General features: G+C 39.6%; 1 protein-coding gene across 4 annotated transcripts in view; it reads left to right on the top strand.

Annotated features, from left to right (window-relative positions):
- Positions 1-3945: 3945 nt before the first annotated feature.
- The window catches only part of Lrrc6 (leucine rich repeat containing 6), a 107360-nt gene continuing 86318 nt past the window's right edge, over positions 3946-24987 (top strand). For 3 of the 4 annotated variants that reach the window (XM_005398014.2, XM_013521348.1, XM_005398016.2), the window contains exons 1-3: positions 7947-8088; positions 17627-17794; positions 21743-21820. In XM_005398014.2, coding sequence (XP_005398071.1) covers positions 7962-8088; positions 17627-17794; positions 21743-21820 — 373 coding nt within the window. In that variant the 5' untranslated portion in view covers positions 7947-7961. Of the gene's footprint in view, positions 4076-7946; positions 8089-17626; positions 17795-21742; positions 21821-24987 lie in introns of those variants that run through there. The other variant, XM_005398015.2, reaches the window with a different exon arrangement.

The following is a 24987-nucleotide window of genomic DNA, read 5'->3' as shown; positions in this document are numbered from 1 at the left end:
GCATTTAAGCACGATTTTCTCAGATCTTTTTCATTGAGTTGGGATAAAGTAGACTGGATTTTATCATTTGCAAAAAGGTGATGACAATATCATGCACTTTTTAGGGTCACCATCTATGAAGATTACTTTGCTTTAAGAAAATGAAGTCAACCCACTGTCAAGTGTGTTTGTATAGGTTTTCTGCGTACTGTGTACTGTCCATCACTTATCACAAAGACTGGTATATGGAAAGAAAGAAGGGAGGATGGGAGGGAAGGGAGAAAAGTGGGACAGGACAAAGAGGAATTGAAGTTGTAAAGATGCCAATAAGCTTAGGAGCTTGGTTTAGTTGTTATAAAGCTTCAATGAAGAAACTCTTTTGAAAGAAAATTAAAGTACAAGATATCATTCACCCATCATAAATATACCAATTTATATGTAACAATGAAAATAAGAAGATCTAAAGAAGTAGGAGCACTATTTTTTGTGACTAGAATTTTAAAAATCCTTCTTTAAGATTTATTCTTACTTTGGAGACACAAAACATTGCAGTAGTTTTCCCAGGAAATGTTCATCTGGTTACATTTCCAGGAGCCAAAGAAACCAGTCTATTTGGAAGAATTCTTTGCATAAACAGACACACATCAGACTCTTTAAACAATTTCATTCACCCTGAGAGAAGTAAACTTGACTATACCCAAAGCCGCACATTGTGATTTATTTCCCTACCCACCCCACGTCAATGGGCTAAAACATTGCACAGATGTCCTTCATACCCCAAGGGTCCTCTGTTTCTGAGACACAGTGACTGTGATGTTGAGTCGAGGAATTGCACAATCTAACCAGCCCAGTCTGGCCTGTGACAGATAGCAGACAAGATATTCCTGGCTTCTCTGCTTTACCATGCAAGGTTTTTCTCTCCTCCACCAGTGTGGCAGGACAATCTGTCAAGGCCCTGCTGTAGAGCTAGCTCTTATTCCAGATTTTGGTGAAAAATTCTGAAGATGAAGAACTGTGCAGGGTCAAGAGAAATGTGACCCCTTTTCTGGGTAGCCTGCTAGATCCCCTTACAACTGAAACTCTTCTATAAGTGATTCTACTGGAGCCAGGAGACACTGACCTTCTATCCAGTGATCAAGCTCTGGGAGAGACTGGCTCACTAACTCGTTCACCTTGCTGTTCAACATCTATTTAATGAGTGTCAGGAATTATCCTGAGAGCTAGGAGTTAGAGATGGGAAAAACAAACAAACAATAAAAGAATTTCCTTTCTGCTTTCAAGTAGCTCTCAGTCTAGAAAATGATGCAGCACAAAATTCAGGTTTAAGCACAAAACCTTGGCTTATGTTTCTCCAATATAATTCCACTGGAGTCCTATTTCCTCAACAGTAATATGTTGATAATATGACCTGCCTCTGAAGGCTGCTGTGAGAATTGAATTAGCAGTTTCAAAGACATGGTCTGTGTTGAGCACACAGTGCTTAAAAGGAACTTAATGATTTTACCCAGTAGAATGACAACTCCATCTCATTTTCTCACTTATGGATGAATGAATACTCAAGTCCCACAGATATTATGGTTAACAGAAAAAAATTCAAGGCCCTCTTCTAGTCTCCTTGTGTTTGCATAACACAATACCGGAGCCTGGGGAATTTATAAGGATTAGAAGTTTATCTCTCATAGTTGTGGAAGTCCAGGATCAAGGCACCAACAATTTCTGCATCTGCTGAGAACACAGTTTCTGCTTCCAAGATGGCATGTTGCCACTGAGTCCTCTAGCAGGAAGGAATGTTGTATCCCCACATGGCAAAAGGTGTACAATGGGTAAAAAAGGGCCAACTCCTGTCACACATTCCTTTTAGGGCGTCTAATCTGCCCCGATGACTCAAACATCTCCTTAAGTGCCACACCTCTTAAGATCATTACATTAGGGGCTAAGTTTCAACATGAATTTTGAAAAAGGCAGAAATGTTCAAAAACACAGCAACCTTTAGGCAACAAGAAAATTCAAGAGTGAGGCTGAGAGCTGTGGAGTGAGTAGGTCCGAGGATAAGGACAAGAGCTAACAAGTCAGACATCTTGAGTTGCCATTTTCCCTGAAGTTTTCTAGAGTTTTGGACCGATCCAGATACTGAGATTCTTCATACTGAGCCCTGCCTCATGCCTCTGTCAGTTTAGAAACTAAATTCTGTGCTTGAAATACCTCTTGGTACCAGCTTCCTGTCAGAAGCTAGATCCTTTTCAACCCCCCATAAATCCTTTGCTGTCAGAATACACCAGCTAAAGCCCAGGCATATTTACTAAACTTTCCTGAACTCTTGGCATTTCATCTCCCGTGCACACACTCAGACACCACTGCTCAGGCCTCTCAGAGGCAGGCACAGGTGATCACTCATATTGTTCTCATGTCAGAGGAGCTCCATCTTCACCTTCAGCTTGGTCATCTCCTAGCTTCTGGTGCAGACTGTTTGGCTTCCGCCTGAGACTCTTAGCCTTCTGGCGTAGGCTCTCCCACCTTCATTGCAGATTCTTCAGCATTCCATCACAGACCCATCAGCCTCCTGATACAGACTTACATGGACACTACAGTGAGCTCCAGGCCTGAGGCTGGGCTTTGCAATCTCCAATGTGCAGGCACCCTCTGCACACTTTTTCATCCAACTCTGTGGCTGACCATTGTAAGCCAGACTTGCAATTTCTTATACATTTGTGTATCTTGTGTTATATCTGTTTCTCTAGTTTCTCTAGTAAACCTTGACTGATACCAGGCCACTTGCAGTTCTCAAAGGTCAAGTCATCCATTCAATACCACATAGTAATAAACATATTTCCAGTGCCAAAGCTCACAATCTTTATGTCCACTGTCCTGCTTTTAAAAACAAGAAAATGGGGAGAACCCAATTTTTGTGTAGAAGCAGTGGATGTCGCCTTATGTACACACACTGAGAGCCCTCAGAAATCTTACTGGAACACCAAATATTTCTCCTGCTATGAGGATACCACTCTCACTCAATTTTTTTTGTCTTTAAGGTAGTTAACTTGATCTACTCTCTCAGATTTACTGTTCAAAAATCCCTCTAAGGAGGTTTCTCACTGTCAAACTGATCAGTATCCCCTGCTCCTTCTTTACTCCTTCCTGTTTGACTTTGTTCCCTCTCTGCCCCTGTCTCATCTGGCAAACCCTGATAATGGCCAACAGTGCTTAACAGCTATCTGCTGAAGTAATACCTTTCTTTGCCCTCAGCATTGCTCTAGCAATCTCTTTTTAAGATGCAAATATAGGACCCATATCAAGATAAGAAGCCTCCTCTCCTCCGTTTGTTTACTGTAGCTAGAAGGGGAGGTGGTACCTTTTACACACTGCACTCTTTCACTCCTTGTAATTGGGGTGGAGAGCAAGGAAATTTGGACTACATAATAGATGGTGTTTTGAGAAAATTTAGCAGCTAGCAGTTGACTGGTATTGGGTGGTGACTTTAAAGAGATGACAAACAATGGCAACTAACTTTTATACTGAGTTTTTAAAAAATGTGTCTTTTATTCACTGAAATTATCATTAGGATTTGCAAAGAGCCTATTAATACTATTCATCTCACATATATGGAAATAAAGGTCAAAGAAGTTTGCACAACTAGAAAATAGAGTAGAGGCTAAATCCCAGTCTCTTGGCTCCGGACGAGTTAAATAAAATACAGAGGAGAAAATGAAAAAAGAAAGAGAGAGAGTCCCTGGGAACACACCTCAGAGGCAGAGCCCTGCAGGAAGAGTGCCCTAGGATTCTCTGTTCAGGCTAGAGAACTGACTGATTAGGGGAGAGGGAAGCAGCCTGTGGAAGGCCTAGGGCGGGCGCACGGAGGAGGACTACGTTTGGATTGGGGAAGACCCGCAGTCCCTCTGGAGAGTCTCACTTGAGTTTTCTCCTGGACCACGGCAAATGCGGCGTTACCTGGTCCTGCGCGGCCACCGTAGAGTCCCGTTGCCATGACTCCTAGATTCCGAAGCGGACTCGAGGAGGGGTAGCGGAAGAGGGCGCAGGGAGTCCCTGGGGCCCGGCTTCTAGGCAGGGGCAGCGAACTGGACAGGTGCCATGGGCCGGAGTAAGCGACCCCACCCTCCCCTCCTTGTCCCCTCGCGGGCTTCGTGCCGGTCCTGGGGGACTCTCGCTGCCAGCCCGGGACCTCCGCGTCCCCTCGCGGCCCTGCGGATCCCGGCCGGGCCCTCGCCCACTGCGCAGCCTGCGGCGCCAGGTCCTGGCCCGCAGCCTCGCGTGGGGAAGAGGCCCAGGTTCCCGTCCGTGAGACCGGAGCGGGAAGAAGGGGTAGAAGGGCACTGGGCTTGATGAAAGGCGGCGGACGGGGGCTTGGAGCGTGGCCAGGGCCCGGGGCCGGGCAGGGCGGCGCGCTCCTTGCCCAGCTGTGTGCTCCTGGACTTGTCACTGCCCCGCGCCAGACCCATCCAGGGAGGCCGTGTGGTCTGGTAGGTGAGGGCACTGACGGAGGGCGAAGTTAGTCACCCTCCAGCTGCAGCCTCTGTGACTCCGAGCCTGATTTCACCTTTGGGCCCTAGCTTCCTCATCCCCAAAATGAAGCGTGTACTCTCTTATTTTACAGGCGAGTAGGTGCAACCTCCGCAAATGGCAATTTTGTACAGTCCTTCCTAATCACTTATTGTAAGAGTGCCGTAGTTAATGTTATTTTCAGCAAGGTGCCCTGCTGACCATGGGGTTTCTGACCTGGAATTGCTGACAGCCTGGGGAAGGGAGAAGTGGAGGGAAAGATTTGTAAATGCTAAAAGCCGTTCTTAACCCGGGACTGGTATTTCCTTTTCCAACTGTTACTCACCTTTACTTTCTTCCTCCGAATGTCCCCAACTTTCATTTATTAAATCATTGGTTTATCAGGCTGAGAGTGCGTGTCCTGAGGCAGGCATGAGGATGCGGTGGTAAATAAGGCAGAGGTGGCCACCTTGCTAGGCAGGGAAGGCAAGCACAAATGTCATGCCTGAGGCCTAGTGAGAGGGGTGGCTGGGCCCTGGACCCCCGGGGCAGGTGGAGGCTTCTCTCAGGAATCAGTATTGTCTGGAAAGGAAACAACGGAGGCCTGTGAAATCCTCGAGCTGAGAAAGCACGGGACCCCTTGGTGGCCAGATGTAACTGCCTGGAGCCTAGGGGAATAACAGAAAGAAGGGATGGAAGACTGGAGACAAGGGTAGGGAAGGATCAGATCGTACAGGTTTTGGAGGTTTTACTGAGAAATTAGAAAATTGTAAGATTTCCATTCACTAAAGAGCAGTGGGGAAACCACAGGGTTTTATTCATGGGCATGACTTGGCCATGTAGGAGTTTGAGTGGGAGAGACTAGACTTCACCAAAGCCCTGGCAGCAGAAAGATAATAGGCACTCTTCCCACGAGTATCTGTTATGTGCCAAGCCCGATTAAAACGCTTTACAAATGTTCTTTTGTCTAGTCTTCCCAATAGCCTTCTAAGGGGAGGAGGAATTGCTATCATTATTCCTGTTTAGATGAGGCTACAGGAAGTACTGGAAACTGATTCCTTAGTCTCTGGATCCCACATTATACCATAATAAGTCCAAGGCAGGGTGGACACGGTTGAAAGATTCAGGCGGAAAGAATGGTTCTCTCCACTTTTGTACTAGTCTCTCTGCCCGGTGCTTTACTTGCTAAGATCTTTTCAAACTTCTAGAAGTCCTACCTTGTGTACACAGCGTATTATTTTTCTTGAAATACTTGTACGATTTATCAGTGGTGATATGTGTGCCATAGTTTTCTTTGGCGAAGATTTGTAACTACACATCCGATGACTTTAGAGGACAGAGGGCTCTTCGTCTTATCCACATCCCCTGACTAAACTGTGGTGGTTTCCATTTTTAAGGGATTTATCCATTTAATAGAAGTTCTTGAATTTATTGGCATAAAATTATTTGTATTATTTCTTCTTCTTCTTTTTTTTTTTTTTTTTTGGTCTTTTTGAGTCAGAGTCTTACTATTCAGGCTGACCTTGAGCTCACTTTGTAGCCCTGGTCTCAAACTCACAGCAATCCTCCTGCCTCAGCCTCCCAAGTGCTGGGATTACAGGAGTGTGCCACCACGCCCAGCTATTTATATTATTTCTATATTGTCGTTTTATTGTCAATATAGGACAATCATATCACCTTTCTAATTCCTAATATTGGCAATTTGCGTCTTTTTACTTTTTTATTGTTAAATCTGGGTAGAAGTTTACCCATTGTATTTTCCTAAATCTTAAGTTTTTTTATTTTTGCTTTCTATTTATTTGCTTTCTGTTATAATCTTTATTATTTACTTTCTTCTGCTAATTTTTGCTGTACTTGTTCTTTTCCAAGTTTCTTAAACTGGAGCTGATGCTTGTGATCTTTCCTTTTTCTCATTAGCATTCAATGCTATCTATGTCCCTCCAAGTAATCTTTTAGCTGTGTCCCACATACTTTTCCCCCCCCCCCTCCGGTACCAGGAACCGAACGTCCCACATACTTTGATATTCTAGTTTTTCCTTTTTTCATTATGTTCAAAATACTAACTTTCCTTTTGATTTTCTGATGTCCAGTATCTCGAAAAGTATTACTTTCATGCATTTAGTCTGGAATTTGAGTTATTTTTTGGCTGGGAGGATAAATCCTATCCTATGACTTCATCATGTCCAGAGACTAAAATTTCTGCTACTGTTATGATTAAGTCTGGTCCTATTCCTTAGCTTTCTCTACCCTCTGGTTTCAAAGTAAAATTTTCTTTATATACTACCAGTGCATTCTTCTGGTTTTCACACTTAGCTTTTTTTTTTTTTTTTCCGGTATTGAACATTGAACCCAAGGCCCATTCAAACAATGTTTTTTTGACAGTGTCTCGCTAAGTCCCTAAATTTCCCAGGCTGGGCTTGAATTTGTTTCTCCTGGATTCCTCCCAAAGTGCTGGACCTATAGGGGTGCACTGCCATAGCTGGCCCCACTTAGCTTTTAATAGCCAAGTAGCATCTCAGCCACTCCTTATGAGTTGTGTTTAGCCATAGCCACCCAATACAACTCTCCTTTAACTTACAGGTCCCCAGTATTTCTGTAATACCTGATAGTCATGCTCACTAAAGTATGCCCTTCAGTTGGGATCCCATCTCTGCTCAACACCAGTGAAAGTCTTAACAGTTGCACAGCTGCATCTGGCTAAGAACTCTCTGAGTCCCACCAAATGACAATAGTGTCTACACTGCCGGTTAAGATGCAGATTTGAATCCAGCTACAAATCCCAACTAGCATCTGTTTGCTTGGACCACTTCTGGTACCAACGCTTCCAGGCTGGGCTCTCCAGGACGCAGACTTTTAGATGGAGATCAGCATGCAGGAAGTATAGCAGAGAAGCTTCTTGAAGTGGGAATCAATAGGGAAGAAGGCAAGATTAGGCAGAGTGGGGATTTGGGCAGAGGTACATGTTAACAAAGGCCTTAGTTAACCAACACCAGGAGCTCTGAACTTGAAATGGACCTTCTGACCTGCCCAAATTGGGTGGACCTTTACAGCCCCACGTTAACCAGTCATTGAAAACGGTCCTACCTGGGAAAGGGTATGACCTTGAATGAGGTGTCACCTTTCAGCCCAGGCAATGCCCAAAGAAGTGGGCAGCTGGGGTTGGCTGCTGGCAGAGCTCCCAACAACTACAGGAATTAATCTTGCAGTTTTGAGGAGAAGCTGGCAGCACATTGTATCATCAAAGGTAGCCTGGGATGCCCTCTGCTCATTTATCTGGAAAATGTCTACTCCCATTTCACTATTCAGCTCAGGTTTGTCCTCCATGAAGTCTCTTCTGATCTTTCTCTCCTGACCTAACCACACTGACCATTCTCCCTTTGTACACATCACATGCTTGCTCTGCTTCTGTCATTGCTCCAACTTGTGATTTTAAACAGCAATTCTCTGTCAATATGCCCTAAAAGTATCACTGGGTTTTAGAGTACAGTATGACTACTAATAATGCTCATTGTGATGCATCTGGCTCAGTAAGAAAAGGCAGAGCCAACGTAATTCTGGTCTTAAAAGTTTCTTTTGATAATGGTAACAAGATAAAAAGCCCGTATACTTCACTAGGTAAACATCACCTGTTTGTGACTCCTTTATTTCTATTGAATCTCTATTTCATATATGTATCTGCTAGATCTTTAAAGATGTTTGAAAATTGTGCCAAGTCTGCTAACATCATCTATTGACTGTTTATTCTGTGAAAAAGATATGGCTTCATCCAGAACCTGATAAAAACCCTGAAGGAATGTATATTAAATTGTTGATATTAGAAGTTTCTAGGATGTTGCTGAGTATCGGGGAAATTTTTTTACAGTAAAAACAGCAGGGTAGCCTCTAATATCCCAGAAACTTTTTCCTCCTGCCCTTTGTCCTGCAGTTATCTTAGCGATACTCAAATTATTCAGTAGTGTTAAGGGATTGGAAAAAAGCCTTGACTGATGAATCAGTTTAATTAAACTTTAGAATTCCCTCGTGGCACCTTTTAGTGAAGATAAATAGTACCTGTGGTTAGAGCTCTCCATATCTTTCACCAAGCACTAATTCCTCTCGTCATGCAAATATTGATTAGCACCTTCTAGGGTCAGACACTTCTTAGACTCCATCTGAGTTTTGTACTTTACTATTTGAAATTTTCTAAAATAAGGAAATGAAAGCAGTGTTTCGTATAGTACCTTGGCATGTCTGTCTGTATCATCTGATAGGTATTATAATACTATTGCACTTGAAATAGTGTTATGATGACATTAATGCTTCCAAAGATTTTTAAATTCCTAAAAGTGTACTTAAGTGCAGTGTTGCATTATTTGGAGTAGGAATTTCTAAAGTAGAACAGTGCTCTTTGGAGTTAGAGTGTTTGCTTTAAATTAGATAGTACTGTGTGTAAAACTGCAAAAGGCTTTCCCATTTCAAAATGTTAAACATAGTAATCTCCATATACTAGATGTTCTCACTCATTTCTTCCTAAGGACTGTGGTTTTTGGTTGATGTTTGCCTTTATAGGTGGAGCAGTATTGTATAGTTTCTTGAGTGCTATAAAACAGCATGCCACAGAGCAGTTTGCTTATTATAGAAGAATTCAGAAAAGGAACACTGGGAAATTTCATACTGTCACTATTCTGTGTTGTTACCTGTAATTCTCCACTTAAAAAATATATCCTAATTCTGCATAACTGTTATTGTTGGGCAATTCCCCTATTGTGCTGAATGACTGTTGAGCCCCTCTCGTGTGTGTGTGTGTGTGTGTGTGTGTGTGTGTGTGTGTGTGTGAGAGAGAGAGAGAATTAGTCATTCATGCTAAGGGAATCCATCCCCATCTCCTTTAAGCTAACAGTGATTTTCATCATCTTAATTCTCATAGTTAGAAAATGCTGATCGACATAATTCCTTCTTATTTTCTACATACCTCTGGAAGGGAAGATATGACAATCGCTTATAAATGGTCAGTTTTACAATGTAATAGCATTATAAAATAGTTTTTAAAATTTGAGAGACATACCAGGAGAATATGGAAAGGTATTTCATCCCAGTAGGAACTTCGTCAACCCTGTAAATCTTCAAGAACCAATTAGAAAAGGCTTCAAGACTGTAGAGCAGAAGAAGCCCGTGATAAATATCTTTTTTCATTTTTGGTACCAGGAATTGAACTTAGAGTCTCACACTTACCAGGCCAGTGCTGCAGATATCTTTTTTAAAACTTTATTTTTATTAGTACATATTTGCCATACATAATGATCCAACTTATCACAGGGAATTTGTGTCTGTACATAATAGGTCTTAATTCTTTATTTCCCATTCCATTCCCTTCCCCATTTACAAAAGTTTTGTTCTCATTTTTTCTCTTCCATTATTTTTAAAAGCCCTTTTCTCTTCCTCCTCTTCCCTCTTCCACTTATTCCTCTTCCCCATTGAACATGTTCTTCCCATTTCCCAATATCTGTTGGGAAGATAGATTTTTGCTCCTTATTTACCCTTCGGGTTTGTCACACAAAAGAAACAATGTGATATTTAAACTTGTGTGTCTCATTTATTTCACTTAACATTATGGTCTGAGATACATCCTATTTACCTAAAAATTACTGAATTTTTTTTCTGTATAGCAGACTAGTATTCTAGTGTGTTTAAATACCACATTATCCATTCATGCATTGATGGGCGTATGGGCTTTGCTAAAATTTAGCTTTCAAAAATTGTGCTGCTCTAAACATGGGTGTGCATATATCACTGTGGTATGATGCTTTTAATTCTTCTGGGAAGATACCTAGAAGGGGCACAGGTGGGTCAAATGTACCCTGTAGTTTTAGGTATTTTTTTTCTTAGGACTTTCTATACTAATTTCCATGATGGTTATTTCAATTTACACTCTAATCACAAATGGATAAGGGACCCTTTTCTTCTACAGCCTCACCAGTATTTGTTATTGGCTGATTTCTTGATGATAGCCATTCTTTCTAGAGAAAGATAGGATTTCAGCATTGTTTTAATTTTCATATCTCAAATGACCAGTGATGTTGAACATTTTTTTATATATTTATTTGATGTTTGTACTTCTTCATCTGAGAAGTGCCTATTCATTTCAGATGTGCATTTTTAATTGGGTCTTTGAGGGGGTCTGATTTTTTTGGGTTCTTATACATTCTAAATGTTAGTTCTTTGTCTGAGGAGTAGCTGGTAAAAAAAAAATTCCATTCTGAGGGTTGTCTCTGCACTTTGTTGGTGGTTTATTTCACTGTGAAAAAGCTGTTCAACTTGATATGATCCCAGTTGTTGATTCTTTGTAGTATTTCCTGTGCAATTAGGGTTTTTTTTCATAAAGGTTTGGCCTTTGAGAGTTTTGCCTTTTCTATCTTCCAGCAGATTGTTTCTGTTTTTATATTTAGGTCTTTGATCCATTTCAATTTAAGTTTAGTGCATGGTGAGAGAGATGGGTCCAGTTTAGTCTTTGACATGTGGCAAGGCAGTTTTCCCAGCACCACTTATTAAAGAAGATATCTTTCTTCCTTTGAAGGTGTTTGGCCCCTTTTTCAAAGATAGGTTAGCTGAGTGTGCTTCGAGTTGTTTCATTTTCTATTCTGTTCCACTGATCCTTAGATATGTATCTTAGCCAGTACCATGCTGGTTTTTATCATGGTAGCTTTGTAGTATAACTTCAAATTGCAGATTGTGATGCCCCTGCCTTGCCTTTGTTGCCCAGAATTGCTTTTGCTGTTTTAGCTCTCTTCTGTTTCCATATAATTTTAGGATTGTTTTCTGTAGTTCTGTGAGAAATGGTATTTGTGTTTTCTGTAGTTCTGTGAGAAATAGTATTGATTGAGATTGTATAACAGTTTTGGAAGATGGGCATTTTCACCATATTGTTTCTACCTATCCCAGAACAGGGGATATCTTTCCATTTTCTACTATCTGCTTTAATGTCTTTTTTCAAAGTACTGTAGTTTTCAAAGTTTCCTTCCTTTGTTACATTGATTCCTAAGTATTTTGTTTTTCTTGGTGCTATTGAGAAAGATGTTGTTTCCCTGATTTCTGTCTCAGTGAGTTTGTTATTTACAGGAATGCTATTGATTTTTGAGTGCTAACTTTGTATCTTGCTACACTACTAAATTTGGTTGGCTGTTGCTTTTTGGTTTCCCCTTCTATTTAATTGCTTACCTTGCCTGGTGGATTCCTTCTGTTGGGATTCTTGTAATCATTGTCTTCATTGTCTTTTTCTTTGTTTTTGAACATTGGCTTCAAGTATATATATATATCTTTTTATTTTAAAAGTAAAAGGAGGAAAACATTAACAGACAGCAACATTTTACAAACTAGCAAAAGAACAGTACAGACTATACAGAGTTACAAACAAAGTGGTAGGAAATTAACAATGCTTGTTGTATTACATACTGATATCTTCAAAGTGGTTTCTCATGAAAACAGATTGAGACATGCAATATTGATCAACCAAGGACTCGTTGACAGTTTCTTTCAGCAAAGAAATAGAAGACAGTAGAACAACTATGTTAATTCATTGTCTTTTTCTACAATCTACTTCAGAACTTTTTAGAATGCTGATTTGGTGGTCATGAACTTCTCCAGGTGCTCTCTGTTATGCAAGTATCTTATTTCTCCATCAGTTTTGAAAGATATCTTTGTGAGATACATCAATCTAGGTTGTAGGTTGTTTTCTTAGCATTGTGAAACACTTCACTCCATTCTTTCCTTGACTTAAGGGTTTGTGTTGAGAAGTCTGCTATAATTCATATGGGTTTTATTTTATAGGTGATTTTCTGGTTTTCTCTAATTGCTTCTTTAGTCTGGTCTTGTGTTAAATTTCTGGAATCTTGACTATTATATATCTTGGTGTAGTTAGTTTTTTTCTGATTATGGTTATTTGGGATTCTACATGGCTCACTTACTATCTGTCAAATTCTTTTTCCATGCTTGAAAATTTTCTGCTGGTACTTTTGTGAAAATGTTGTTCTGTGTCCCTGTGCTGTCTTCTGGTTTATCATTGATTCCAGTTATTCCCATATAATTCTTCTTTGCATTGTTTAAGTAGCTATTGTATTGATTTTTCATGGTCCCTTGATATTTTTAGGAAGTCTTTCATTTGATGATTGCCAGCCATATCTCCCTGTTCTACAGCTGATATTCTGTCTTTACATTGGCTTATTCTGCTGTGTATACTTTCAACAGAATTTTTAATCTTCTGGATAGCTTTTTGAACCTGTTTTATAGCATTATGTTCTTTCCTATGTTGGACATTCATGGTTTCCCTGTCTTTTTTAGAGCCTCCTTTTTAAAAAAATCTGTATGTACTGTAGATTCACTGTCCATTCCCTTCATTATAGTCATCATCTCTTTAATTATATATGCAATTGTTTGTATTTTCAGTTCATCAGGCAATTGAAGTCATCTGTTTTGTTACTTCCACTACTACCATTTCAGAAAGTTCAGCTGAGTGGCTTTTGTTTTCTTCTACCTCAGTGTCACCTGGATTTGCCTGGGCAAGTTGGGGATTATGGGTTGCATCTTGCTTCCATGTTTTCTCATTTTCTTTTCTTTTTTTTGTTCATTTCTGCGTTGAGGCTTCTAAATTATTATTGGGTATGTAGCTGTATTACTAGTATCAAAACCACATAAAAATTATTACTTTTCATAGATGTCTTCTAGAAATAGCTGGTTTTGGGTCTTTGAGTCTCTTGCAGGATTTTGACTCATCTGTTTATGAGGGATGAAAAGTTATAGCCTATTTGGCCTACCACCCAATTCTTTGGTACTGGGCTGTGGTATTGTTCATGACCCACAGACAATCTAAGTATTGGCATACAATGCAGATCAATTGATCACACACTGTGTAACCTTGGGTAAAGTAGTACAATTAGTAATAACAATAGCATCAAACACAGGCTGGAAAAATGACAAACTGTGATAACTAATAATTTGCCACCTTTCCCCTAGGTACAAAATTTGTAGTTATATAACAAAATATAAGAAAAATCAGAAAATTATATACAGTAAATAAGCACTCCCTAGAGCAATTTTATCTTCAGGGAGAAAATTTAAAGGGGAAAAGAGGAAAAAACAGAGAAATGAAAGAAGAAAAATTGACTAGAAGTAAGGCTAAAGTACAAAGGAAGATTACCCAAGCCTTAGCAAACTGGTTTAGAAGATAGAAGGGAAGGAAAGAATGAAAAAAAAAAACAAAACAAAACAAAAAAAAAAACAAAAAAAAACAAGAACTAAACAAAACCGTCCAACAAAGTAGTAAATTCACACACACACACACATACACACACACACTCACAACAAAAAAAAAAAAAAAAACAAACAAACAACAAAAAGAGCAGTCAAAAACCAGAAAAGAAAAAGGGAGATTTCTCTGTGATTTCTAGTCTGTGGTTACCTTCTGTGGTCTACAGTTTTGTGCCAGTATGCAATTCAAGGCATGACTCTGCACTTACTGGTAGATAAGGAAGGCAGTCAGAGCCCAAATCCATGCTGCATAATCAACAGCAAACTGGCAGTTGGGGTTGATGCAAGTTCTGGGACTTTCAAATCTACAGAAATTCATGTTGAACCTGGTCTCTGGTCATGGGTGTGGGGCCTGAGTCATTTATCTTGTAGTACTCTTGGTGTCTCTTACCAGCCTAACTGTAGCTCCCTGACAATGGACATCTCCTGTGGTTATCCCTCACTCAGTCACTGTGGAAATTTAACACTGGGCATGCTGAGATAAGGCCAACTCATGGCTGCTCTAAGTCCCAGGTTTAGCTAATCCCTCCCTAAAATGGCATCCAAACAGACACCTTCTCCAGGAATTATGGCAGATTCTTGAACTAGAGTCACTCACCAGGTGTTGTAATGCACAGCATCCATAGCTCTATCCTAGTGGTGCATTTCTCCCTGAAGGCTTCTAGGGTGGCCTGCTTTCACTATGTCTCTGTAGATTCAATCTTCCTTTCTCTCACCACAAGCCATGAGCCAGGGAGAAAATGCAGATTGTCCCTTCCTTTTATTGTGTTGTGGTCTATCTCTTCAATTGCTCTGTAGGCTCCAGTTTTCCCTTCTGATCCTTCCTGGGTCCTGGGGATCCACCTCTTGCCTTCTTTTCTTCCCCAATTGTTACTCTGAATCTTGGAGAGGCTGATTTATTGCTGCATACCACTCCACCATCCTCCCAGAAGTCAGTAGTTACCTTTAGTGAGACCGTGAGTCAGGTAGGTTGTGCTGCTGCTCATGTAGCCATAGAAGGCTAGAGACCAGGTGATGCTTAAGATGCTAAAAGAATTTCCCTGAACACATCTGACTTAACCATTTATGGCAGCTCCTATGGGGTTCAAGTTAAGTAGGGTACACTTCAACATGGGTACCAAACTAAGCCTTAAACAGGATCTGGAACAAGAATATGAGCAATGGCATATGTGTCAAGTTACAAATCAAACTGCTATATAAAATGAAACTTTTGGGGCTGGGGATTTAGCTCAGCGGCAAAAGCGCCTGCCTGGCAAGCGCAAGGTCGTGAGTTCAGTTCCCGGTACCGGAGAAAAACCAAAATAAATAAATAAATAAATAAAATGAAACTTCTTCCCTTGATAAATGTACCTTCATAACAACTCTAAGGGCTGCATATAATATACGTTTCTCAGATTCTTAGAAATTCTATGCCACAGCATGATGGCTTGGAGAGAGCTGATCCTCTCGCCTACAGTTACTTCCTTTCCCATCACTGGCTATATCCTGGCTCTCCATGCTCATGTATAAGGGGGATACCCAGGATTATACATCCAAGTGGTCAAGAACCCTGGCAAGCAACTGTTCTTTGGGTACACTGGTGTGAAGTTGTACCTGATGTCACAGTCTGTTTTGGGGAATGAACCTACAGAAATGGCCAATGGCCAGTGAGAAGGTTGGGGACTGACTTGAGGCTCTTGGGTAGGGAACCTCATAAGAGGGGAACACATAATTTCTAAATAGGCTCATCCTCCTGGCCCCATGGACTCCAGGTCTAATGGCAGCAAAGCCACCAATGCATACTTACCTGCTTCGTGGATTTGTGAAGTATGTCACAGATACACAGTTGAGGATCTAATTCATCATTTTAACTCTCATATTTAGTTAAGATAGTGCAGATAATATTGGTCATGCCATCTCACCCCTTTAAACCATCTTGCACCTTTGTTAAGAGAATATTTTCTAGCTGAGTTATCCAGAGATAATTCGTTTTAGTTTACATAGTAGCTTTGTCTGTACTCAAATTGGCTGTGCCCACTAATTCATTACTGGTGGATTGATAATGTTGGAACAAACCACTGTGTGTGGTGGGGGGTAGTTTCTTTCAGACTTGATTCTCAGGAAGTTGTTTATTCTCTTTCTTGAAGAGGTCAGTCTATGTAAGCTGCCCTACAAACTAGTAGTGACATTCCAGGGACAGCAGAGATCACAGGACCAGGGCTGGTGTGGCTGCCTTTTTAACCTCTTTTAAATCACTTTGACCTGCCCCTTCCCAGGGCTGGGTTTGCAGTCATCTCTGCCTGTTGGCTGAGCCAAAGCTTAGAGGCACAAGAATATTTCTCACATATGGTATTTTAATTTCTGGACCTCTACTTTCCCCTTGTCTTTCTTCTAAGGAACTGACATTGGAAGCAACCCTATCTCCCACAACCAGAAGTAACAGGGAGTTCAGCTAACTCCACACAAATGATCAAATTCATACGTGTTTTACATTTAGAAAAAAGGCAGGCTACCTTTTTAAGGGTGTGTCATAAACAGAAGCAGCCAAAGGTGCTGCAAAGAGCTTGTCTCAGCCAGATGAATATGCACATTCAGGAAGCCTGAGAAACCTCCAGAGACTTTCCTTTGCTTGTGTTTGAGGTAGTATAGCACAGTAGTTAAGAGCTTGTGGTCTAGTGCTAGACTATGGATTTAAAACCTGGCTTCAGCATTTACTGCCAAGACGCAGACGAGTTCCTGAAAGTCTCTGTGCTTCAATCCCTCATCAGATAAATGCAAATAATAACTCTGCTTAATAAATGCAAATAATATTTGTACTTTGATGCATATTGAGCATTTAGAATAGTTCCTGGCATCCCCTAAGTGACAAAGAATGAGTATTATTTCCTGGAGCAGACATGCAGTATTTCCACATTCTACCTAAAATGTGTGGATTTAAATATGTAAATAACCTTCAAATAGCACTGGAAGGGACAGGATTTTTCCATTGTCATTGCCTCTTTGATTTCAGTGCATTTTGTTTTTTATTACTACATGTTTGCCATGCATAATGATGATATTCATCATGGAGAGTTCATACATGTACGTAACACATCTTAATGTCTTTACCATCCCCTTCCCTTCCCACTCCTCCCTCCATCTCTTGATCCCATTTTTATTTGCAAAAGATTTATCATTTTGCCAAGTTGGTTCATGATTATGTCCCTGACTCCAACAGTGGGCCATGATATTGTCTCCTGTGCCCTGGTGCCATTGTCATCACATATTCTGAGTCTGAGCAGCCCAGTGCTGTACACTGTTCTTGCGAGAGGTTGGGAACACTCATCTCTGCTCCTGACATGAGAAGCTTTTTCATTCTTCCTGAAGATAGAAGAAGTATTGGTTGCTTTATAAGGCTGTAATCCAAGACCTAGGGTATTCCTTTCTTTTCTGTTAAACTGCAGTTAATAAGTATTGGTTAAATGAATTGAATTGAATTTCCCTACTAAATAGTAGGAGATATTTTCATATTTCTGTCCTCAGTCAGCCAGACCAGTGGAAGTTAATCTGTCTCAGATCAGATAGTGGATCTCATCCACCGTGACATGGTACCACAATAAGTGTCCATACCAGCATTCTTAATACCATTAGCTGTCAATGTCTCCATTCATCAAAATGTATGTAGACTTTATGCATACATAGACAAGACTTAAGACATCAGCCTGTCTCTTCCCTTTGACTCACATCATACACAAAACTGGAAGGTAACATTTTTCTGATCTCTTTCCTTTTAGAAATCACTTGGGCTTGGAGAATTGACATTTAGCTGTGAATAAAATCTAACACATTAATAACATAATAACCAGATGATGAACAATGGGGATAGAAATGTAATATGCAGCAAATTTTCTTTCAGTCACAGAAGATCTTATTAGACGGAATGCTGAACACAATGACTGTGTAATTTTTTCCCTGGAGGAACTTTCATTGCATCAGCAAGAAATAGAAAGACTAGAACATATTGACAAATGGTGCCGGGATTTAAAAATTCTCTATCTTCAAAATAACCTTATTGGAAAAATTGGTAAGTGTTCATACTTTATACTTAATGGGTTTTTAAACATCTGGTATAGGAGAACTTCACAAAATGCAGTGTTAGAGGGAGAGCATAACTGAGAAAGGATGATATGGGGAAACAGACATAGCCATTTCTCAGTAGTTGTGTCTAGAACATTTCCCTGAACTATTCAATGAGTAGTCTTGTTGCCCTATAAAATCTCCATCAAGATGCTGGGAGATTAATTTGATGCAAGGAACACATTAGTTGACCAGTTTCTTTTGAAAGTTTGAAAGGGAGGAGGATGTAATTCATGCATTTGATTTTATTGTTTGCATGCGAGGCATTGTGCACAGTACTAGGTACTGAGGAAGTTCTTGTTTAGAATGAAAATGAGAGTAAAGTGCAGGAGTCGGGCGAAGATCACAATAGTAAATTATAACTGATAAAGCTTCCTGAGCAAGTGACTTAGATTTGCAGCCAAGTGGGCTTGCTGTTACTACCCCTATAATAAACCGAGTCAGAACAACCACAAGTTCCCCCTACCCAGATAGACCCTTGTCTGTGGTAGGAGGGGGCTGAACCCATGTGGTTTGCTAAAACACAGATCCCAGTATTCAGGGAGAGGACTGGACATGCCAAATTTACTTCTTTGCCCAACTTACCTATCAGATAAATTGGTCTTCCTCACTTTTAACCCTCTAACCCCCATAATAATGAAGTAAGAGGCACAGGGAAGGGAACACTGCAGAGTCACTTTAATGGAGGTCCTACTGTGTAAAAGCAAGTGGGTACTGCTGTTGCTGGGAAAAGCAACAGTAGAGTTGAATGATATTGTAAAAGCAAGCTTGGGCTCTGACATCAGGTAGACCTGGCTGTGAACTCTACCGCTTATCAGCTGTGTGAAGTTAGACAAGTCAGTTAACTTGTCTGAGTTTGACTGTTATCATCTATGAAACAAGGCCGATAGTACATAACATTCAGAATTGGTGTAAGGGTTACAGGAAATCATGAGCTTCACATTGTACTCACCATGAAAGAAGGGCTCATTAGATTCAAGCTGGGGTGCTGCTGTTGTGATTAATGTTCTCATTATCCCAGAGTGCCCCAGACCAGCAAAAGGAAGGTAAGAACAGAAGGGAGGAATGAATAGAGTTGGAAAAGAAGGGCTGGAGTCAGTTGTGGAGGCAGAGAGCCTGCGTGCTGTGGTCCTGGAGCCCAGAGGTCCACCCTTAGGGTTATGGTTAACTTCCTATGGTAATGCACAGTGGTCCTCAAAAAGGGGCATTTGGCAATGTCTGGGGACATTATTAATTGTCACAGATGGGTGTGTGGTGAGGGGTGTGTGCTACTGGCATCAAGTGGGTAGAGGCCAGGAATACTGCTAACCATCATCCACAGTGCAGGACAGACATCTCCCCACAAGAAAGAATTACTGGGCCCCAAATGTGAGTAGTGCTGAGATTGAGAAACCCGGGTGGTATGGTTGCTTGCTCTAGAATTGCAACAAGCCTGAATTTGCATCATTTTCTGAAGATTTAATAAAACACTCTATATTTCTTCAGATAATTATTTTCAGCATCTTTTAGTTTACCAGAAATTAGAAGCTCTCACACATTGTTCAATTAAAAAGGCTGTTACAGAAAACCACCAGCTTTTATGCACGGGGCATTGAAGAACAGTCCTAATTGTCCAAATCTAAAAGAGTTCCCCAAATTTTAATCTCCACAGCTGGGTCCATCACAATTACTAATTAGTAGCATAGTATTTCAGGCTTTTTCAGAGCTGGGAGGAAGCATAAATTTTTGCTTCCAAAGTATTCTTAAATTAAACACTCTTTTAAATCCTAATAATGGGATTTTTCAGTGCTCTACCACCCACAGGCATTTAGGCATTTATTTAGCAAGTAAAAGTACTTCTCTAGGCTTCAGACTTGCTGTCCTGCCATTAGGGTTGAAGCTTGCAGAACAGTTGCCTTTTCTAGCTCTCTGTGGCTCCCTGGGAGGTGCAGATGGGCTGTGGAGGAAGACTCCACTCAGCAGAGATGCAAGTGTCAGCCAAGGACCATCTGGGGTCCAGTAAAGCATGAAGTTAGTGTGGTGGGGGTGGGCTCCCCCTGCCCCTTTGCCGTGCCTTCCCTAGGGGCCTCACATAGCTGGGGGCCATGGAGTTTTTGCCCCTGAGAAAGGATGTGGGCCCCTATGAACAGGGCGTCCTGCTTGTGTCAGCGGGTGACAACCGCTTCCAGAAAGATGTGGGCTACAGCTCTCCTTCTCCCTTTCTGTTGTCCCAGAGGACCTGAACATTTTTACTTAAGGAGTCTTTTCACCCCTTTCTGACCAATTTGGGCCTGTGCTTTTTTGGTTGATTGAGGCAATTCTTTCAGAAAAAAAAAAAAAAAAAAATCGTATTTCTACCAGATGACTTTTTAGGATTTAGAGGCCTACACATGTAGCAAAGGCAGGGAGAGGGAATTCTATTTGGAACAGGTTTTTATTGGGGGCTGGCAGTTTTAACACTGATAATTTTGAATATTTTCATGTAGGATGCAGACCAGACATTCTGTCTATCATAATTCTTGGCGGAAAGAAACCTTCAAATCTGTTGACGACTGAATGCTCAGATGTTGCCAAAGAACCTTTTGTAAACATTAGTATTATTTGAATAATTTAAGTTTTGAAACTTTAATCTTTCCCCAGATCCTTACTTTAAAAAAAGGGAAAACTGAGGGTTTGAGGGCTAAACTCTTAGTCTCACATATATAGGAACAAAAAATGTTTTGTAAATTTTAGATGAGCTGTTAATGGCAATAACAATGATGGTTATAAATTATTATGCTTAATATGTATAATATCCCTGAGAAATGGGCAGAGAGGCATTATTTAAGTGAGACTACCCCAAAGACACATTTCTTAGCAGAAACTTTATGTTTCACATCATATAACAAAGGACTGTTCTTTCAAGGTACAGGTACACTGTAATAATTCAGGGCCAACCTCTGGAGTGGGATATTCTGGCTTTACCATTTAACCTTGGGAAGATGGATTCTCTGTGACTTAGACTGTATTCTCATTTGTAAAAAGGAGACACTAATAGATTTTATTTCACAAGATTATTGTGAGGATCAAATTAATATGTACAAAAACATCATGTGGCATACAATAAGCAGTTGACAATGTTAACTCTATCTTATTTTTAGCTGTTTTTAAAAAGCTCCACTTCACAGTGATGCTTTGACTGACTTGGTTATACTTGTTTTTCTGTATGAACATTCAGATTCATCAAAAAAGATAATCCTTTATCAGGTTGTTTTGGCTTTACATACACACACAAAAGTGGCTTAACAATAAGGAAGACTATTATTTTGCCCAATTCCAAATTTAGAGGTAGAGCAGGCTTCAGGATTGATTGATTCCTTCTGTCTATTCCACCAGCCAGCCTGGGATTTATCCGACAGCTGGTTCCCCTACGGTTGACTGTGAGTGCTGGTAGGGATAAGACTTCCATCTTTATTAACATCCAGAAGGAAAAAGAGATAAGATGTCACCAAGTGTAAATGTAGGTATTTCCTTCCTGTGATTGGGATACTTAATGTGCGTGTGCTGCCTGCCTGGTATCACATGGCTACCAGGAGACTTCTAGGGGCTGGTTGGCTTAGGCTTAGGTTCCAGAGCCTTCACTAGCAAGGGAGATTGGATGTCTAGGCACTGATCCTGCTTGATAATCCTACCCTATCCTTGAAGTTGGGTTGAGTAGAGACATGAGCAAATCCAGGTTCCATCAGGAAAGATGGAGGGAGAAATGGCTGTTGCCTGGGCAATCCTGTTTCACATACAGGTAAAAACTTGAAAGAGCAATAAGACTTCAATAACAATAAAATATTCCTTAACATCTGTCATTTTCATAATAGATTATATCAAGATCTTTAATAGAATATGTATTTTGAAGGTTAATTACATTATTTGTGTATTTCAGAAAATGTAAGCAAACTCAAGAAACTTGAATATTTGAATTTAGCTCTAAACAACATTGAAAAAATTGAAAATCTGGAAGGTAAGAATTTTCTTTGAATTAAATCAAGATTTAAAATAGCTTTAAGTAGTATATCATAAATAATAACCATACTTTTAAAGTTTATGTAAACATTGTATTTTTATAAAAACGCAAACAAAACAGTGATGTATAAATTCAATCTTGGAGGTTACCTTCAAGTCTTCCTAACCTAGTCTCTTCATGAAAAGTAGTGGTAGTTAATGCTTTGGTATATATAAAACAGTTTCATTTGCTTTCTATTAATAGGATCATACTATAAGTATTGTTTAGAAAATTAACTTCTTCCTTGAAATTACCTTAATAACTAGGACAGGGGTGGTTGGCTATGGAGTAGAACTACTGTGGACTAAGTTTCCTAACCATTTGTCTGCAGATGGACATGGTTCCAGCATTTTGCTGTACCCTGGCTGCCGTGAACATCCTTCTACATTTCATTTTATGTGCATGTGCGCAGTTTTCTCTAAGGTTTTATTTAGAAATGGAACTCCTAGGTTTAAATATGTGCATGTTGAAATACACTGCAAATTCTTCCCAAAAAGGATTGTATCAATTTATGCTTGCACCTGGTGTTCCATGTCAGTGCCCATTTCTCCACAGTTTTCACTTACACTTCTATAAAATATCTTTTAAAGATAGGAATACAGGGTTGTCTAATGATGGGTTTATTTTGCAGTTTACTTATTACTACTGAGCTTGCGTATGAAATTTCAAATATTTTCTGAGCACTGGTACATGCCAATAATCCCAGTGCTCAGGGGGCTGAGGCAGGAGGATTGCCATAAGTTCGAGACCAGCCAGGGCTGTATAGTGAGTTCAAAGTCAACTTAAACTATATAGCAAGACCCTGCCTAAATAAATAAATAAAGTTATGATGCTGATATGCAGAAGTGTTACATTTTAATATTCTCAGTTACCAGTCTTGTAATGTTAAGGTTTCTGAGTACATCTTGTATGTTAAGATCTAATTTTGGTGATTTTTTTTTACACTTAATATTTCTAATCTATCTTAAATTTCTCCAGTAAAAATGAATCAAAATATCCCCTTTTCCTCAAAATGTGTCATAATTGAAATACCTGGACATTTAAAATAATGAAGATATGACTCATCTTCCATCAAACTCACTATTTTCAACAGTTAAGTGGTTTTTAGTATGTGCATCCATCACCCTGCGCATTTTAGAACATTTTTATCATCTCAGCGAAACCTTATATTCATTAACATTCTCTTCCGCTGCCCACCTCACCCCTAATAACCTTGAGTCTACCTTTCTTCTCCATAGACGTTCCCATTCTGAACATGTAGTATAAATGGAATCACACAATATGTAATCATTTGAGCCTAATGTTTTCAGCGTTCCTCCATGTTGTCACCTGTTTCAGATCTTCATTTCTGGTTATGGCTATGTAATGTTCTGTGGTATGGACACACCACGTTTGGCTGCCCCTTCGTTAGTTGGTAGACATTTGGGTCACTTTCAGTTTTGGCAATTAAAATAAACTTCTATGAACATTCATATACAAGTTTCTGTGTGACCATTTGTTTTCTATTAGTTTTGTTTATCTAGGAATGGAATTGTTGGGTTATACAGGACCTATGTTTAAAATTTTGAGGAACTTCCAAGTTGTTTTTTGAAGTAGCTGTATTATTTTACATTTACCCAAGCAACTTAGTGTGGTTCTAATTTCTCTATATCATTGTTACTTTTCATTTTTTAATAGTAGCTATCTTAATGGAAGTGAAGTGGCATCTTGTTGCAGTTCTGATTTGCATCTACCTAAAGACCAATGATGGTGGGCATTTTTATGTGCTTATGGCCATGTGTACCATATCTCTATATAAATATTTATTTAAAATATTGGCCCAATTTTAAATTATGTTGTCTTTTCATTCTTGAGTTGGAAGAGTTGGATACTAGACCCTTGCCAGCTACATGATTTTCAGATATATGCTCCTCATTTGTTCATTTTCTTTCCAATATCTTGATGCACACAATCAGCTTCACTTTGCACATCACTTTCCTTCCTTGATGTGTCTTTGGTTTTACTTTCAGGATAATATAGTCCTTATAGAATGAATTGGGAAATGTTTCTTCTAATTCTACTTTTGTAAAGGGTTGTGAAAGATTGGTGTTAATTCTTTTTTAAACACTTGGTAGAACATGGTATACCTGGAAGCCTTCTGGGCCTGGACTTTTCTGTCTGGAAAGGTTGTAAATCACTAGTTTAGTATTTTTGTTATAGACCTGTTTAGATTTTGTTTCTTTGTGAGGCAGTTTTGGTAGTTTATGTCTTTCCAGAATTTGTCCATCTCTTCCGGATATCTCATTTGTTGGCATGCAATTGTTCGTAGTGGCCTCTTACAATCCCTTTTATTTTGTGAGGTCAATAGTAATGTGCAGTTTTTGATCCCTGATATTAGTAAATCTGAGTCTTCTTTTCTTCTTGGTTAGTATAGGAAAAGCCTTGTCAATTTTATTGATGTTTTCAAAGAGCTAACTTTTGACTTTGTTAATTTTTTATTTTATAATGTTTTATTTTTCTCTAATCTTTATTCTTTTCTCTTTTTTGCATTGCATTTAATTCACTCTTTTTTCTAATTTCTTAAAGTGAAAGCTTTCACTATTGATTTGACCATTTTTTTCTATGTAGGCATTTATAGCTATGATTTCCCTCTTAATACTACTTTCTTTACATCCACTAAATTTTGGTATATTGTGTCTTTTTTGTAATTAATCTCAACATACTCTATGACCCCCTCTGTGATTTCTTCTTTGACCCATTGTTTATATAGGAATATTGTTTAATTTCTACATATTTGTGTGTTTCCCCAATTGTGTTCCTTTATTGATTTATAGAATCATTCAATTGGGACCAAAGAACATGCTTTCTAAGCTTTCAATCTTTTAAAAATTTTAATATTTTTAGTGCATATTAATTGTACAAAATAATGGGTTCCACTGTGACAGTATCATGCTTGCATATAATGTTTGCTAGTGTTCACCCTCTCTGTTATGCCCTCTTGCCCATCCCACCTCCCTTGGTCTTTCTTCCCTTCTTAAGTAGTACCACTTTTTCTTTCATCTCCCTACCAACCCCAGATTTCACATCTGAGAGAAAACATGTGAGATTAGTTTTTCTAAATCTGGCTTATTTTATTTACTACAGTG

This window comes from Chinchilla lanigera, unplaced genomic scaffold (assembly GCF_000276665.1).
Source record: "Chinchilla lanigera isolate Chin_1 unplaced genomic scaffold, ChiLan1.0 scaffold00060, whole genome shotgun sequence".
In the NCBI taxonomy this organism is placed as follows: Eukaryota; Metazoa; Chordata; class Mammalia; order Rodentia; family Chinchillidae; genus Chinchilla; species Chinchilla lanigera.
The sequence above is the reverse complement of the archived record's forward strand: the minus strand, read 5'-3'. Positions and strand labels throughout refer to the sequence as shown.